The sequence below is a fragment of the Urtica dioica genome, chromosome 1, assembly GCF_054948205.1.
Source record: "Urtica dioica subsp. dioica isolate 48M chromosome 1, U.dioica_male_clone48M_v1_H2, whole genome shotgun sequence".
NCBI lineage: Eukaryota > Viridiplantae > Streptophyta > Magnoliopsida > Rosales > Urticaceae > Urtica > Urtica dioica.
In genome coordinates, this window is record NC_142756.1 from 10,024,148 (window position 1) to 10,040,544 (window position 16,397).

Sequence of the window (16,397 nt, forward strand, 5' to 3'; positions counted from 1 at the left end):
GCAAAAGTGTAGACCATGAAATTGACAATGCTTAAACAAGTGGGTCTCGTCCTACCGTCACACATGATGGTGCACTCATACTTATGCCAGATTGGTCGTTGACTATCAATGTACTCCATTTCATCCACAACCTATTCTTTAAGGTATATGTTGTGAAGCTCGTACATCAAAGCTAAAGCTTCATGAGTAAATGATTCGTCATTGTAGGCAACTATTTTTCCCGCGAATTATTTAATTGATTATTGGAAGGTGTGGCTGCATACCACAAACTTGCATACAATATCGACCTACCTAACTCAGGCTGCGTTGCAGAACCTTCATCTGGACCGAATATCCAAATTTGTGCAGCCACCTTATCATCGTATTGTATAGTTCACACTCCATCTCTGGGCCAAAGTCTTATTCTTCATCTAATGGACCGAGAGTTCAACGAATCTCTCTCCGAATTATCTTTTCCATGGTTTATTTACTTTTATTTTGTAGTAGCAACAATCATATCTCTTCTTCCACTCATATATGACACTTCTCACACTTCTTCATATTACTTTCCCATTCGTTCCACTCCAATGAATTTTTATACGTGTAACGCCCCCTTTTCTTGTTGTCATTCCACTATAGTTTCATGTAAAATCATTGATTACCTAAAAAAACTAAACACAAAAGTCATATTTTCTGAAAATTCACAAGAGTTTGTCTATAATTTAATGAATTCCGAACTTAAAGAATCTATAAAGAGCTTACACTTGATTTACATTTTACAAACCAAAGATATATGTTAAAAATTTCGGAATTTCACCATTTGAAGTTTTCAACTACATTCTCTAACAAGTAACAACTAACATCATTTCAAATTTTGGTATCTCTCCAAAATATTGAAAAAATATATGTTAACCAAAAAACAATTAGAAAAAACTCTAGTTAAATATGTTTATAAAAAAATTATCAAAAAAACCATGAAACCTTACCTCAGAAATTTGGAATAAATGAAATAACATACAAATTAACAATGAAAACAATGGCTACTTGATGACGGTATCATTGATAAATTGCTCATTTTGTATATATAGAGACTACTCTTGAGTGGTTTTGACCGAGATTGTGCCTCTATAACACGAAATTCGTTCGAGATCGAGGGATATTTTTTTTTAGGATTTACGATGATGAAATGACGTGATTTTATGGTTTTATAACTCAAATTGAACGACATAAATGGACAAAACGATAATATCGTGCACAAACAAAAGCGAGAACATTTCAGCGATATTGTGTAACATAACGCACAACTCGTCCTTTGTTGGCCGATAAGCAACGACAAACGACGTATCTATGTCAAACAATGATATACCCTAAAATTTAATTCTTGCATAAAAGTAATGGAATCTTAAACCAATCAGTTAGGATATAGTCATACTTCATTAACATATGCCAATAGTTCATACAATCAACATATTCCACATCAAATTTCAAACCAAATGCCCATAAAAGAAATAATTTAAAACATCAATATTTACACTCATAATATATAAAATAAAGAAATTCTTTGTTACATGTTACAGAGAATCGGAGATCATCAATGATGGAATTAACACATTATTGTTCGTGATATAGTTCAATGTATAACTAAAAATTCTATCTTGTGTCTTGTTGGTGTGAAGTATAGTGACGATTATATTATTGTTTAAAAAGATTGTTCGGTGGTGGTTATTTAGAAACTAAAACTGTGAGAATACAATATATCATTCTACTTGAACATCTTAACTTTCAAAAGATATTATTAGTATTCTATAGGAATGATCATCATATTGTACTTTGCGGCTTAAGTCTGAAGCACTTGTGCCTTCTTTTTTAATCTTGAGTCACCCGACACTCGCTCTTCTTGGATCTTCTGTGGCGGGCAAGCCGCTACAAGAGATTGAAAGAAATATGATAAGTGTACTTAAGTGAGAACATTGGTCAATAAGCTTAGTATTTCACTCACCATTAGGCCGTTTAAGCTCCACAACTTTATCACTAAGGGGGATGAGGAGCGACTATGGTTTGAGGAGGCTGAACAGTTTCGTCCACGAAATCCAATTATCTTAGGTAATATCAACTTGTACTCTATCACATATTTGCCACGGAAAATTCGTCTTAGTCAGCTTTTTGTCCTAAAAAAACCTTTTCGAATTTGAAAACATCTTACATCTTCATTAGTCTCCAAGAAAATGAGAAGAGAAAATAACTAACCTTTGAAACTTTATTCAAACTATGGATAGTCCCAAAAACTTAGCTCACTTTGAGATTTATGCTTTCAAGGTTTGTTTCATATTTTCCTGTGTGTCATCCTCTTCCCCGCCAAAAGTTTGTATTTTAGTTTCATTTTATCATATAGGGATGCGTATGAAATTACGAGTCTTGGACGGAGGAAATCGACCTCGGTCTTGTAGATAAGAAGTCATGATAGCTTCTTGTTGCGTGCCGGGTTAAACCGTGAAAGTAAGACTTTTACCAGTACGTAACAATTATTTTGTACTAATATTTTAAATAGGTTGATTTATTCTCAATATCCAATCAGGTTTCTACTAACACATGTCTTGTGCGGATTTGTTTATTCAATTTTTTTTTAGTTATTGGATTTGTTTTCATAATTTAGCTTGTTGGCAGCTGTTTATTTATTTATTATTATTATTTTTAAAATATGTTTTTGTGTATTGAATATTGATGATCTTTTCTTGATGAAATAGTAATATGATCAAGAAAGGAATTACATCGTGGGTCCTACATCTTTAACCACGTGCTAAGCACTAATCCCTTCGACCATTCTCAACCGTCTGTTCGTCTTTCATCACAGATCCACTTCGTATCCGCTTTTGCTGCTATTCCAAAATTCCCTTTCTTAATAAGCTTTTCCCAAAAAAAAAGAAAAAAAAAAAAGGAACAGTGATAAATTCATTAAACAAGAAGAAACCCTAGCAAGGGTTTAATTTTCTACAATTGCAATCCCAATAATCGTGAAGGGGAAATCAACGTTCCAAATTTAAATTTTCCGAGGAAATCGATAACAGAATCAACAATCTCGAAGAGTAAGATTTGCAGATACTTTTCTCTCGTCAGCCAAACAAGTCATTTCTAGGTTGTCTTGGATTTTATTCGCGTTGATTTTGTTTTCCGCAGAAATGGCGGATGGGGTGCCGGTGGAGGTAGAGGTGAACGGAGTCGGAGATTCGGCGACGGAGGAGAGCTTCTACGACGCCGATCAGACGGCGGAGCTGAGCCGTAAGGTGGAGGCGCTGGAGCAGGAGAAGCGAAAGCTTGCATCGGAGAACGACGAGGCAAGAGAGAAAGCGAAGAAGATGGCGATCGAGATCGAGAAGATTAGGGTTGCAGGAGAGGATAAGGAAGCGAAGCTGAAAGCGGCGGAGGCCGAGGCCGAGAGAGCCACGGCAGCGATCGCGGCGAGAGCGGCGGCGCTCGAGTCCGAGATTGTGAGGCTCCAGGACGATCTGGTTCAGGCGATGTCCGAGGCGGAGGAGGCCAACGCCGAGCTCGCCAATATCAGCCGTGCCTCGACAGAGAAATCGGCGACGATCGAGGCTTTGGAGCGCGAAATCGAGAGTTCCAAGGCTGCGAAAGCAGAGATCGAGAAGCGAGCGACGGAGTTGGAGAAAAAAGTCCTTTCGTTAGAGGCGAGAGAGGTTGATGGGAGAAACAAGACGGTTAGGGCTGAGGAACTGGCCAGAGATTCGGTGGGGGAGAAGGAGAAGGAGATCGGATTCCTGAAGAGGACCGTGGCAGAGTTGGAGATTGCGGCGAGGAGCGCGGAGGAGAGAGCTAGGGCTTTGGAGTCGAAAGTAGCCGGGGCTATGAACAGCGCCGCCAATGCCGCGAAGGAGATCTTCGAATTGGATGAGGACGAGGATGAGGACGGGACGGGCTCGGAGTGGCGTACGGTGGCGCTGGCCGCCGGAGCCGGCGCCGCCGTCGTCGCCGGCCTGGGTTTGATCTGCGTGGTCTACGCTAGGCGTCGGTGAAGGTGAAGAGGTTAATGAAATTCAAATTTTGTTAGGCATCAGAAAACAGAAGAATTCTGATTATGTGTGTTTCTGTTGTTTTTTCTGTCTGTAATGTGGCTTTTGGCTTAGCCTTAATTTTTGAGTGAGTGCTCTGTCTTTCTCACAAACACAGTTTGCGATATTCTTTACCAGGGAATTGTTAGCTGCTATATAACGTCTTTTGTGCTTGAAAAAAATAACACATTGTCTTAGACAATGGATTTTTTTTGGTTTTGTTGCTGTTGTTCGGTGGTCTTATAGTTCTTAAGTTTCGTACTTTTTTATTTGAGGCCATCACTCCAACCTGCAATGGAATTTGTTTCTTATTATGATTAATATAATTTAGCCAAAGAAAGTTGATTTAGATTGCTATTTGCCTTGTATGCTTTAGCTTGTTGTTTCTCTTGCTTCAAGCTGAAATAAATAAATAAACAACACCTTTCTTCTTCACATTCTTGTTCTTGTATTTGCAATATTGATCCATTATAATCTCTAGGAGTACACAACACTTAAATAGTGGTTCTTCAAAAAATGCTCAAACTTGCTAATATTTTCTCAATCAACAATGGGCTCAAACCTCTATTGTTTGCTTTATTGTAATGAACCTTTTCGATCCTAATAGGCGATCACCGATGATCTGAAAGACATTCGCGCCCTTGATATGTTCTGATGGAGAGCCTAAATGTCCCACGGCTCACAGGATTTCATCATTTTGACGAATCATATCCTTCTTGACATCAAATAGGGATATGAATATATTGAGTCTGTCTTAACTACAATAATCTTGGGCGTTATCATAGTTTGGTCTGCAAAGCATTTCCTTGTAAAAGCTGATATTACTTATCCAAGACCATCGTCTCTCAACTCAAGAGTTATACAAGTTTTAATGAATGCGTAAACTACTTTGTTTGAAGCTTCTATAGTCACAGCATGTTTGGTGTCATCTCCAACCAGTTTCTTCCAAGTTCTAACGATGATGTTTCCTACACGCTGAAGAAGAAATTGGTTTATTTATTTATTAACAGAACTTGGATCAGTAATTGCAGGCACTTGAGAGTTGAACAATACAGAGATCTCCTAGGAAGCTATGACGATATTGAAGAACTAAAAAAAAAAAGCAACACACTTGCAAATTCCCAAGAGTCTTATATCATGTAAGGATTGCCATAACATATCAAATTCACAACTCAAGTTAAATTCAAAAACTCAAAACATAGGATCAAAACTGAAACGCCGTTTACGGAGGAGGCACTGAAACCGGAGGCCTCAAGGGCTTCTTCTTAACATAAGAAGAATTCCAATCCCCTCCATCCTGAGCATAGTAATCCATCGGATAATCTCCCCCGACAGCCTCCTCCGCCGCCGTGCTCCGATCACCGCCGCAGCAGCGCCGCCGGCGACTCTCCCACCAGCCGGGAACGTAGCCGAGAGCGACGTCGGCCTCGAAAGGAGTCAAAACGGGCCTGCGAAAAGCGTCGCCCCAGTCGATGGAGAGCCTCGGGCAAGCCACCTGGACCCAAGCCTCGACGGAGTCCTCGAACAGAGCCACCCTGGCCGGGCTGATCTCCGACATCAGTACCACCGTGTAAGCCATTCCTCTCTCGCCCATCTTCTTCTCCAGCGATGACACGATCCTCGGGTTCCCTTGCCTCCCCAGAGTCCCCATTATGATCCCCCATTGCTTGGCCTTCGCCGCCGCTTCGACCGCGCTCTTTCGGCAATCTCTCATCCCTCTCTGATCGTACTCTTCCAGAAACATCTTCCCGAGGTACGGATCGTACCGGAAGAACGTCGCGCCCGGGTTCGCGATCATCATCGCCTCCAGATGAAATCTACCATCCGCGACGAACACCACGACGGATTCGGATTCGGAGCCTCCGATTTTGGGCGCAGTGCAGCCGAGAACCTCGCCGGCCGAGAGAGGCTTGGACTGCGGGATCAGGACTTGAAACCCTAGGCTTTCGAGCTCCGGCTTGGCGGCGCGGATGGCGGAGGAGAATTGGATCGTTCCGGCGAGGACTACGGAGGAGGAGGGAGTGAGATTGACGGCGATTGTTTGGGAGAGGAGGTCGACGTCGATGGAGATCTCGACGAAGACGTAGAGGCAAGGGAGGGCGGAGAGAGTGACGGGGACGAGGCAGCTGTGGCCGAAGTGGACGAGGAGGTCGGCGGAGAGCGCGGCGGCGGCGAGGTCGTCGACGCAGCAAGCGCCGTAAGCGACGTCGCCGAGGACGAAGCACTGGTCGGCGCCGGCGAAGGCGGTGACGATGTCGGCGAGGGCGAGGGAGTACATGAGGAGGCCTTCCGGGAGTTGGAGGGCGACGCGCTTGGCGGCGGCGGAGCGGACGCGCCAGACGATCTTGTGGACCTCGAAGTTGTAGTTGGGAGGGAGGGCGGCGATGGCGGCGTTGAGAGCGGGGTCCAGGAGGATGGAGTCTGGGATCTGGCTCTTTATGAATCGCTTTGGTTGTCGCTTCGGGGCAGGGCTCACTGTAACCTCGCCGCCGCCGATTTCCATGGCGGAAAACGCTGGTTTAGGGTTTGCTTTCGGCGACGAATTTTGGAGGGACTTTGTTCAGTATTGCCTTTCTTGTTTTTCGACTCTTTCAAACCTTTTTTTTTTTTTAATTTTTTTTTTTATATATATCTCTTAAAAAAAAAAAAGGGTGATGCAGTTAAAAATGTTTAAAGTTATGAATTTGCAAAATAACAAAAGTTTGACTTAATTTAATGAAATAGTCAAAATATGCAGTAATCTGATTTCAATTTTTTTTTATCTCAAGACTAATTTTTTTGAAAATTGTAAATTATTTATAATAATCGTCAATTAATTTAATCTTGGTTGTCAAAAAAAATTTGAAAACGTAAATTTGATTATTTTCCTGAAAAGTTAAAACTTTGGTTATTTTGCTAATCAATAAATTTCAAATGACTATTTTGTACAATTTTTTATTTAAAAAAAAAAAATTATTGACAGTAAAAATACTTAATATTTTTATTTAATGCAGCTTAGTACTATTTTTTAAAAATTGTGTCAAATATTCTCAATGTTACAAAATCGTAACTCCATTACTATATGGTCGTTAAATTGGATGGAAAGACCATCGAAGTATTTGAATATCATGAAAAAATAAAAATAAATACTTTATTTTTGTTATGCTTATAAAGAGTTTTCAGAATATTCTTTATCGCGCATAACAAAAAAACTCTTTATTTTCGGAATTTGATAAGAAAACTCTTTCTTTATTCCATAAGGACTTAAAATTCTTATCTCTTCTAAGCAGAAACGAACGAAAGAAAAAAATTCGCTATGTGATATTTTGAGCGAGAGAGAGAGAGAGAGAGAGAGTAACACACATCGTTCTTTCTTGTAACGTAAAATAGTAAAACTCAAAAATTGTGATATACAGACTTTTATTTGAGTTTTCTATAGTATATAATCTCTCTCTCAACTTATAATAGTGAATTTCGGAGTTAAAAACTTCAATTGGCACAAGACTACCAAAAAATTTATGAAATTACATTTTTTTTGCCTTCGCAATATAAATATCCGAGTAAAGGAATATAAAACAATTATTTCCATAATTTTTAATAAAGCTCGGTGTTGATTTGAGGTGGACTGGAAAGTTTGAATATGTTATGAGAAGGTTCGGATTACTTTAAGAGTAAATAGTTTTTCTCGAGCACAAGGTTCGAAAAATTATGCATAATTAGCAAACAAGCTCGAAAAATTATGAAACTTTCTAGAACGTTATATTATATGTTAAGGTATCTAGAAATTTAAGAAAATTATTTGCATAATTTTTGTGCACAATTTTACAAGAGGAATGAAATAAATAACATATTTTCAATAAAAAAGACTAAACTGCAATTTTTGGAGGGGTATTTCTGCAAATTCTGTGAGTCATCAGAATTAAATGTTGAGTTGTCTTCTGGAGAGTTTGGTTTGATGTGTTGTCAAGAGGAAAATGGGGTACATAGAAGTTTTAAATAGTTCAGGGATTAAAATGAAAAATCCCCAATTTTTTTAGTTAAAACCTAGGTTTTCCTCTCTCTTTCCTTCATTTCACTTCCGGGTCTGGACTTTAGAGAGAGAGAGAGAGAGAGAGGAGAAAATAAAAAATAGAGGTAAAAGAAGAAAGAAGAAGAAACATAGAGCAAACTTGAAGAAGAAATCAAGAGGAAAATGAAGGAGAAGGTGTTGGCCAAATGTATTTTATTTCTTACTCTCTTGTTATAAGGATGAAAAATGAGGGTTAGAGATGGATTCATATTGGGTTGGATCATATGATATGTTGAATGGTCGTGCTTCTTGGACTTGTTAAATTCGTTATTGGGTTTGTTTGTGCTCGGTTTTAGATATAGAACATCTCTTGAATGTTTTTATTGATTTCTTATTTATCTTGGATATGTTATTTTGTAAGAGTGGCCTGAATTTGGATTTAAATGAGCTGCATGCTTTATAATTGGTTTTATGATTGAAAGATTTGCGTTAGTTCTGATTTTCGAGTTGAAATGAGCATTCATTCTGATTGTTTAATTTTTTTTATTAAAATTTGGAAAAACAATTTAAGTGCAGAAACTGTTTCCGAAGAAGGACCGATATGGACGATCTCTATACATAAATATATTTAATAGTTATTTTTCATAGAAACTAGACTATGTGATATTTCTTAGAGAAATTGCTCAAACTGCCACCTTATCACTAATTTTTTCCAAAATTCCACCAAAGCATAATTTTGGCCAAAAATACAAGTTGACCACTAGTGAAAAACCAAGTTTACCCTCCACTTTAAATTTTCTTTCAATCTCACACCTAGCCTCTCATAACTCATTTAATACCATCATTTAATCCATTCTGAATTAAATTATCTCTCTCTCTCTCTCTCTCTCTCTCTCGTCAGAAAAAAAGCTTAAAGCTCAAAACCAAAAGAGAACCAAAACCCTAGATTTGAGCTCACCCAAACCCTTGGATTTGAGCTACGACACGCTCAAGGAAACACGACCAAAGCTCATAGATCCGGTCACGACGAAGACGTAGCTCCGACCAAGCACGTAGCTCCGATCCTCGCCCCGATAGCTCTGATCCTCGCCCCGACTAAGGTTAGTTTTTTTTTTTTTTTTTTGTTTTATCAAACTTTTCTTTGGTTTTTGGGTATGTTTATTCTGGGTATGTTTGAGATTGGAAAAAAAAAGAGACTCTTTTTGTTCTGGGCAATTTTTATTGTTTTCTCTTGTTTTTAGGCGAAGTTAATGAGTTGTTGACATCAGATGTCAACAGTTGACGCAACTGTTGACATTTGATGTCAACAACTCATGAACTTCGCTGATAGTAATGTCATCGAAGTTCATCAGTTGTTGACATTAGATGTCAACAGTTGACGTAAATTGTTGACATCTAATATCAATTGTTGACATTAGCGTCAACAGTTGACGTCTACGGTTGAGATTTAGAGATCAACTGTTGACATCTGAAGTCAACAGTTACTAACTTTACCTTTGTTTGTTTATTTGTATGCAGTGATGACAGAAATTTATTTATTATTCAAGCATAGCGGTACTTGGGTTGAACCTGGTCGGTATCATGAGAAAAGATCTTTCGGAATTATGGTGTCGTCTGAAGTGAACTTCGCTAGTTTGATGCTAATAATTTACGCGTATTTGCGCAAATCACCATCTACCCATACAATTGGCGTTTCATATGCGATGGCTAGTGCAATGATACCTGTTGAGATAACCAACGACGACACGCTGAAAGTTTATTTATACTTGAGGAGAAGGAGCGAAGATGACACGGAGAAATTACAATTGATATTGGAAATAAAAGAAAAACCATCGGGGCTCGATTCTCCAAGAGTTGGATCCACTCGCAACAGCCGTGATAGTGGTTGTGACGGAAATCCCCTTATGCCATCAATACCCGAGGATGGGTGTGATTCGGTCTCAACTCATGAATCGGCAATTCGTTCTACATTAGGATTGGATGACATTAGGTTGTCAGACAATGAGATATAACAACGACGAGGCTTCCCACCACGAAACCCAACTCCTCCTCCACCACGACGAAACTCCCCTCCTCAACCACCACGAAGCTCCCCCCTCCACCACCACGAAACTCCCCTCCACCGCCATGAAACTCTATGTCTCCACCACGACGAAACTCCCCTCCTCAACCGCCACAAACTCCCCCCATCCACCACCATGAAACTCCTCCCATCCACCGCGAAGAACAAGTCCTCCACCATCCCCTCCACATAGTGTGCCAAGTTGCTCTACTACGAGAGAGGACACCCTTATTTTGGATGGTGATTCCCCTGTATTTATTGAGCGTTATGCATTGTACTCGAATAAAAAGACTTTAAAGAAACACTTGATGTTGTTCGCCATAAGCAACAACTTCTCGTATATGAGAAAGAGCTCGGACAAAAACACCTTGCACGTTGTTTGTCCGGGAGAGCATTGTAAATGGGCTTCGAGCTGTGAGAAAGGAAAACACGCCCATATTTCAAATTAGAAGGTAAACTCTTTGTTGAATTATGAATTTGAATTATAGTTATCAACTGTTGACATCAACTGTTGACGTCAATTGTTGACATCTGTGAGATATTTCCTCTCAGTCAACAGAAGGCAAATAATTCACAGATGTCAACAATTGACGTCAACTGTTGACATCAATTGTTGACGTCGGTGAATTATTTGCCTTCTGTTGAGTGAGAGCGAATATCTCACAGACGTCAACAATTGATGTCAACAGTTGATAACTCTAAAGTCAACAGTTGACATTTGAGTTTTGAAACTAATTGTGTAATTTTCATATTTTAGGTTTGACAATAAGCACACTTGTCCCCTAAACTTAAGGCAAGGACGTCACCCTCAAACAACAGCTTCGTTAATAGGAGAGATGATTAAGCATAAGTGTATTGATCCAACCGTGGGAGTGAGCAAACCAAAAGAGATAAGGAATTACATACAAATGGATTACGGAGTGTCTATGTCTTACAAAAAAGCTTGGCGGTCCAGAGAGGAGGCTCTAAAGTCCCTCTACGACAATTCGAAAGACTCGTACAAGTTCTTGCCTAAGCTAAGGTACATGATCGAGATTAAGAATCCAGGTTCTTTTTTTGACCTTGTCACTGGTGATGGCGGTGTATTTGTAAGTTTTTTCATGTCACTCGAGCCATGGAGAACGGGGTGGAAGTACGTAAGGCCTGTTATTATTGTCGATGGTACGCATTTGAAGAACTATTACAAATGGACGTTATATACGGCATGTGCGATGGACGGAAACAAGCAGATTTTTCCACTAGCCTATAGTCTTGGTCCTTCAGAATCTAACGAGGCTTGGATTTACTTCTTTGAAAAATTAAAGGACGCAATTGGGGAATGGGAGCAACAAGTATTTGTATCCAATAGACATGCTGGCATAATCAATGGCCTCAAGACGGTATTTCCAAATTGTGATCATGGTTTTTGCATGTTCCATCTACACGGTAATTTGAAGACTACTTTCACGGGGATCACGAAGGAGGTAAAGCGGAAATTTTACGGTGCCGCAAAAGCATACAATCAGCGGGAATTTGAAAGTTTCATGGTCATGTTGGACGCTGAAAATCCCGAAATACGTCGCTACTTAGCCAATGATGTCGGGTACCAAAGATGGGCAAGGTGTATGTTCAGGGCAAATAGGTATGGTATCATGACGAACAACAACACGGAGTCATTAAATGCATTAAATGTAAAGGTGAGACAATTTCCAGTTTCAAAATTGATGGATTGGCTGAGAGAGCGAAGTATGAGATAGTTTTATGAGCGTCGGAAAGCTGCGGCAAATACACAAACCATTTTGACAAAAGAATACCAAGTCAGAGCAGAAAAGTACACTTCATATGCTGTTTGAATGTTGGTAAGTGTCTATTTAAATTTACTAAAGATGTCAACATTTGACGTCAACAGTTGACATCAACGTCAACAATTGACGTCAACTGTTGACATCAACGTCAACAATTGACGTCAACTGTTGACTAAAATGTCAACAGTTGACGTCAACTGTTGACGTTAATGTCAACAATTGACACTAACTGTTGACATCAATGTCAAAAATTGACACCAACTGTTGACATCAATGTCAACAATTGACTTCAAAACCATTAAAAACAACAGTAGAGTTGACTGTCGTACCTGATCGCTAAGCCATTCTTCGGTCCAGAGGTTACAGAAAAATGTCTTTGATCTAATTTCAACTTCTGTGAAATTCCATCCCCATGGAAATTTATCTTCCAGTGGCTCGTACCAACGTTGTTCATCATCTTTCTTCTTCAACAATCCAAACTTCAGCCATGTCTCCATTATAGTGATGTCCTCAAGATTTGATGGTGCAAAAAGAGGAGTCAATGGATTTTTTAATGGACGGGAAATTCCTTTCGTAAACTTCGCGAACGGCCTCGGAATGGGTGTAGGAGTGTACCTATCCGGCGATCGAGTGATTCTCACAGGTCTTTGCAGTGAATCGTCTATGTTAATCGGAATCATCTTCCATGAATCCCGATTTTCCTTATCCTTTGCGTCATTTAATTCGTCCTCCATTTCCTCGCGGGTTCGTCCATCCGGAACCTCTCCTACAAAGATGAGTTGACTATCATCATAAATCTCATCTTCAAACTGCTCACAATCTAATTCTAGAATGCGGGCTCTCGATTGGGACTCAGGTAGTTCTTGACTTGATTATAACTAGCTTTCTTTGATCAATCCTGAATTTAAAAAGATCAATGCCAACAATTGATGGTAACTGTGGACATCAATGTCAACAATTGACGTTAAATGTTGATGTTAATGTCAACAATTGACGTCAACTGTTGATATCAATGTCAACAGTTGAGGTCAACTGTTGACATCAATGTAAACACTTGACATCAACTGTTGACATCATTGTCAACAAACAGAGGGCTCATAAATCAAAGATGTCAACAATTCACTTGAACAGTTGACATCAATGTCAACAATTGATGTCAGTTGTTGACAGTGATGTCAACAGTTGACGTCAATTGTTGACATTGATGTCAATAGTTGACGTCAATTGTTGACATTGATGTCAACTGTTCAAGTGAATTGTTGACATTGATGAACATAGATAGACAGTTATCCAAAACTTTTCAAACACCACAAACCAAAAAATTTTCAAAAAACATAAATAAAAAACTTTTCATAAAACACAAACCAAAAACATTTCATCAAACACAAACCAAAAACTTCATAAAACACAAACCAAAAACTTTTCATAAAACACAAACCATACTCGACTCTTCAACCAATAATACCTTCTTGAGTCTCTTGTGTATCTCTTATGTAGTCTCCTATGTTGACAAGCGGCCCAACATCTCATTCTTCTTCTTCTTTGTCTTGATTATTTTTGTCTTCATCATCTTTCTTCTTTTCAGCCTCTTCTTTGTCTTCATCTTTTTTTTTTCTCTTTTCAGCCTCTTCCTCATCACCGTCTTTCTCGGCCGAAGCTTCTGGATCCTATAGCTCTTCAGGTTGTGCATCTTGGACAGCTCCCGGGATCATCTTGGACAGCTCCATCAACTTTTCATTCACACATCCAGTGAATTCTTTGAAGCTCTGTTCCATCTCCATCTTGAACGCCGCGAACTCTGTCCTTATATGGGTGACAGAGGCTTCCACGGACATCAACCGAGTCCATGTTAAAAGTAGACGTAAGCCAATGTTTTCTATAAATAAAGAGCAAATCATGTATGAAAGATTTACAAACCTCAGAGTTTTCTCCGATGCCGGACGGATGTGTTGTATACGGAGTGGATGTGCCTCCACTTGATTTCACCGGTGCCTGTCAAAATTAATGTCAACAAAGGTTATGCAACATAGATCTCATAAATCACTGATGTCAACAATTGATGTCAACTGCTGACATTCATGTCAACAAAGAGAAAGGTCATAAATCACAGATGTCAACAAAAAATATCATTTACGTGACGTTACTACACGGGAATTTTTTTTATACCTTGTCTGTATCAGAGGTGGGTTTAGGCCACGGAAGGGCTTCTTCGTAGCCTTCTTCGTGTTCACCTTGGGCAAAACGGTCGTTTTCCTTTTCTGGGCCGGAGAAAGGTTTGGCGTGGTCGCTCCGGACGCCTCTGATTGTTTGGGCCCTATCGTCCTAGGACTCTTTCGCGTTGTGGGTTCGAGAATAGGGTTCAGTGGGTCAGACATGGCGACTTGAGGGATTGGTTGAGTGAAGTCGAGTTCGGGCAAAGGTTTCGGTCGCGATTTTGGGTGAGTTTGAATGAGAGAGAGAGAGAGAGAGAGAGAGAGAGAGATAGAGAGAGAGAGAGAGAGAGAGAGAGAGATAGAGAGAGAGAGAGAGAGAGAGAGAGAGAGAGAGAGAGAGAGAGAGAGACTGGTCGTGAAGGAATTCGCGTTCGGGGTGGGTTTCGGTCGCGATTCAGAGAAGAAGAACACTATCTTCTCTCGGGGATTTTGGGTGAGGAACGGTTTCTGAACGGTTTCTAAAGAGACATAAGTAGGTTGATTAGTATCTGACCTTCTCGCGGCGACCTTCAAGGAATTGAGTCGACGAGTACACACTCAAGCATTGAGATCAGCCATTAATCATTGAGAACACTTGGCTAGATAAAGTTGGACATCATTGAAGAGTTGGAGCATACGTGTAACAAAGGACATATTTTATTGAGTGTAAGTGGAACTTGCACTGCAACATCAGGAATCAGGTTTGGTGTGTTTATTACTTATGCTCTAGACTAGGTCGAGCTAGTAATTAAAGAATAGGCTAAGGCTCTCACTTGATGAAACCAAAAGATAATCGAGCGACGACTCATCTAGTAAAATTTTGTTTAGAGACTATATCTCTTTAATATGGCTGGAGAAGTTAGAACCCAGCTTTTATGTGTTAATTGTTATGTACTTTCCTAGAAGCGAGGAATAATCTTGAGTCTCGTGACTCGACGAGATATAGTGTCAGGTAAGAGGGTACTTATACGCCGTTATTCAATAACGAGCGTTGTACTTATCACGAGTGTCTTGGATTCAATTCCCAGACTTAGTGACGCAAACCGAGAAAGACCCGTTTGATCGATCCATGTATAATAGCCCTAATAAACGTAGTGTGGGGCCCATGAAAGTTTGAAATGGATCGTTGTAAGGGGTCTCAAGGATCGAAATTTTATCTCGATCGACTCTGTACTCTATATTAAGAAATAGAAGACCGGCTAGCCAAGAGAAAGGGCAGCGACAACAAATAGCGAAATGAGAAAAGAATGATATCGATGGTACCGCTCGAGTTTCCCCAAATTCGTGATCGAATGGTCGATATATCATTTTTCCGAGGGTATCCCATACGTAGTGAGAATGGCCACCCTCTTTCTAGCGCCTTATTAAAGAAAGTAAAGTTGCGGTAACCATCAGTGGATCCCAGACGAAAAAGAGAGATAGATGCTCGATATTAAAGCGTTTTGATGTAGATGTTTAAAGTATTTTTTTAACACAATATTATAAATATTTGTGTGACAACTTATGTAACGTTATGTTTTCGATGTTTCGAAATATTAAGTTCAAAGTATCCTTAATTTTATATAACTGAATCGTGGTATTTTAAATAGTATCGGTTATATTATATATTATAAAGTATTATAAAAAAATTCAATACAAATATCCTCCGGTTTTTTGGATTTTGGCGGAGGGGTTATTCGATTTTGTGGATTTTAGCGGAGGAATCTTTTAGTTTTGTGAGTCTTGGCGGAGAGATCTTCTGGTTTTGGACAAATCAGCGGAAGGATCCTCTGGTTTCAGGACCTTTGGCAGAGAGATCCACCGGTTTTGTGAGTTCTAGCGGAGGAATCCTTTGATTTTGTGAGTCTTGACGGAGAGCTCTTCCAGTTTTGGACAAGCCAACGGAGGGATCCTCTAGTTTCGGAACCTTTGGCAGAGAGATCCTCCGGTTTTGAGAGTCTTGACGGAGGGATCCTTTGGCGAGAAGATCTTCCGATTTTATGTTATTTTTTGTTGTTGGGGTCTCGTTTCTACTTCGTAAAAATGACGACATAACACTTCATAAACGGTGAATGTTTTTTTTTTTTTTTTTTTTTTTTTTTTTTTTTTTTTTTTATCACTCTTACAGTACTTTTGGATATTGATAAATTATTGAAGGCAATGAATTATATCTCTTTTAAAATTGTCGTCCAATTCAGCAAACATAATTAAAATAAAGTCTTCTCTTTTGAAAAATCTGCTAGGGACTGCTTTAGAGAAAGTGAAACAAAGTGTATATTTCATTTTCGGAAATATCATGTAAATTGTATAGCCAATAAAAAGGGTACAAAGGGAACGCTTAGCCGA

At 39.5% G+C, this 16,397-nt stretch overlaps 3 protein-coding genes across 3 annotated transcripts; 2 read left to right on the plus strand and 1 right to left on the minus strand.

The window, feature by feature from the left end:
* Positions 1-2,802: 2,802 nt before the first annotated feature.
* Positions 2,803-4,360, plus strand: LOC149407108 (peroxisomal and mitochondrial division factor 2-like). The gene is made up of 2 exons (XM_089611118.1): positions 2,803-3,062; positions 3,154-4,360. Exon 2 carries the CDS (start codon positions 3,156-3,158, stop codon positions 4,008-4,010), a length of 855 nt encoding a protein of 284 aa, XP_089467244.1. The 5' UTR covers positions 2,803-3,062; positions 3,154-3,155; the 3' UTR covers positions 4,011-4,360.
* Positions 4,361-5,111: 751 nt separating this feature from the next.
* Positions 5,112-6,637, minus strand: LOC149407109 (diphthamide synthesis DPH2 family protein). The gene has a single exon (XM_089611129.1). The coding sequence runs from the start codon at positions 6,547-6,549 to the stop codon at positions 5,269-5,271; it is 1,281 nt and encodes a 426-aa protein (XP_089467255.1). The 5' UTR covers positions 6,550-6,637; the 3' UTR covers positions 5,112-5,268.
* Positions 6,638-9,638: 3,001 nt separating this feature from the next.
* LOC149407110 (uncharacterized) lies at positions 9,639-11,832 on the plus strand. The gene is made up of 2 exons (XM_089618733.1): positions 9,639-9,961; positions 10,854-11,832. Exons 1-2 carry the CDS (start codon positions 9,639-9,641, stop codon positions 11,830-11,832), a joined length of 1,302 nt encoding a protein of 433 aa, XP_089474859.1.
* Positions 11,833-16,397: the final 4,565 nt, after the last annotated feature.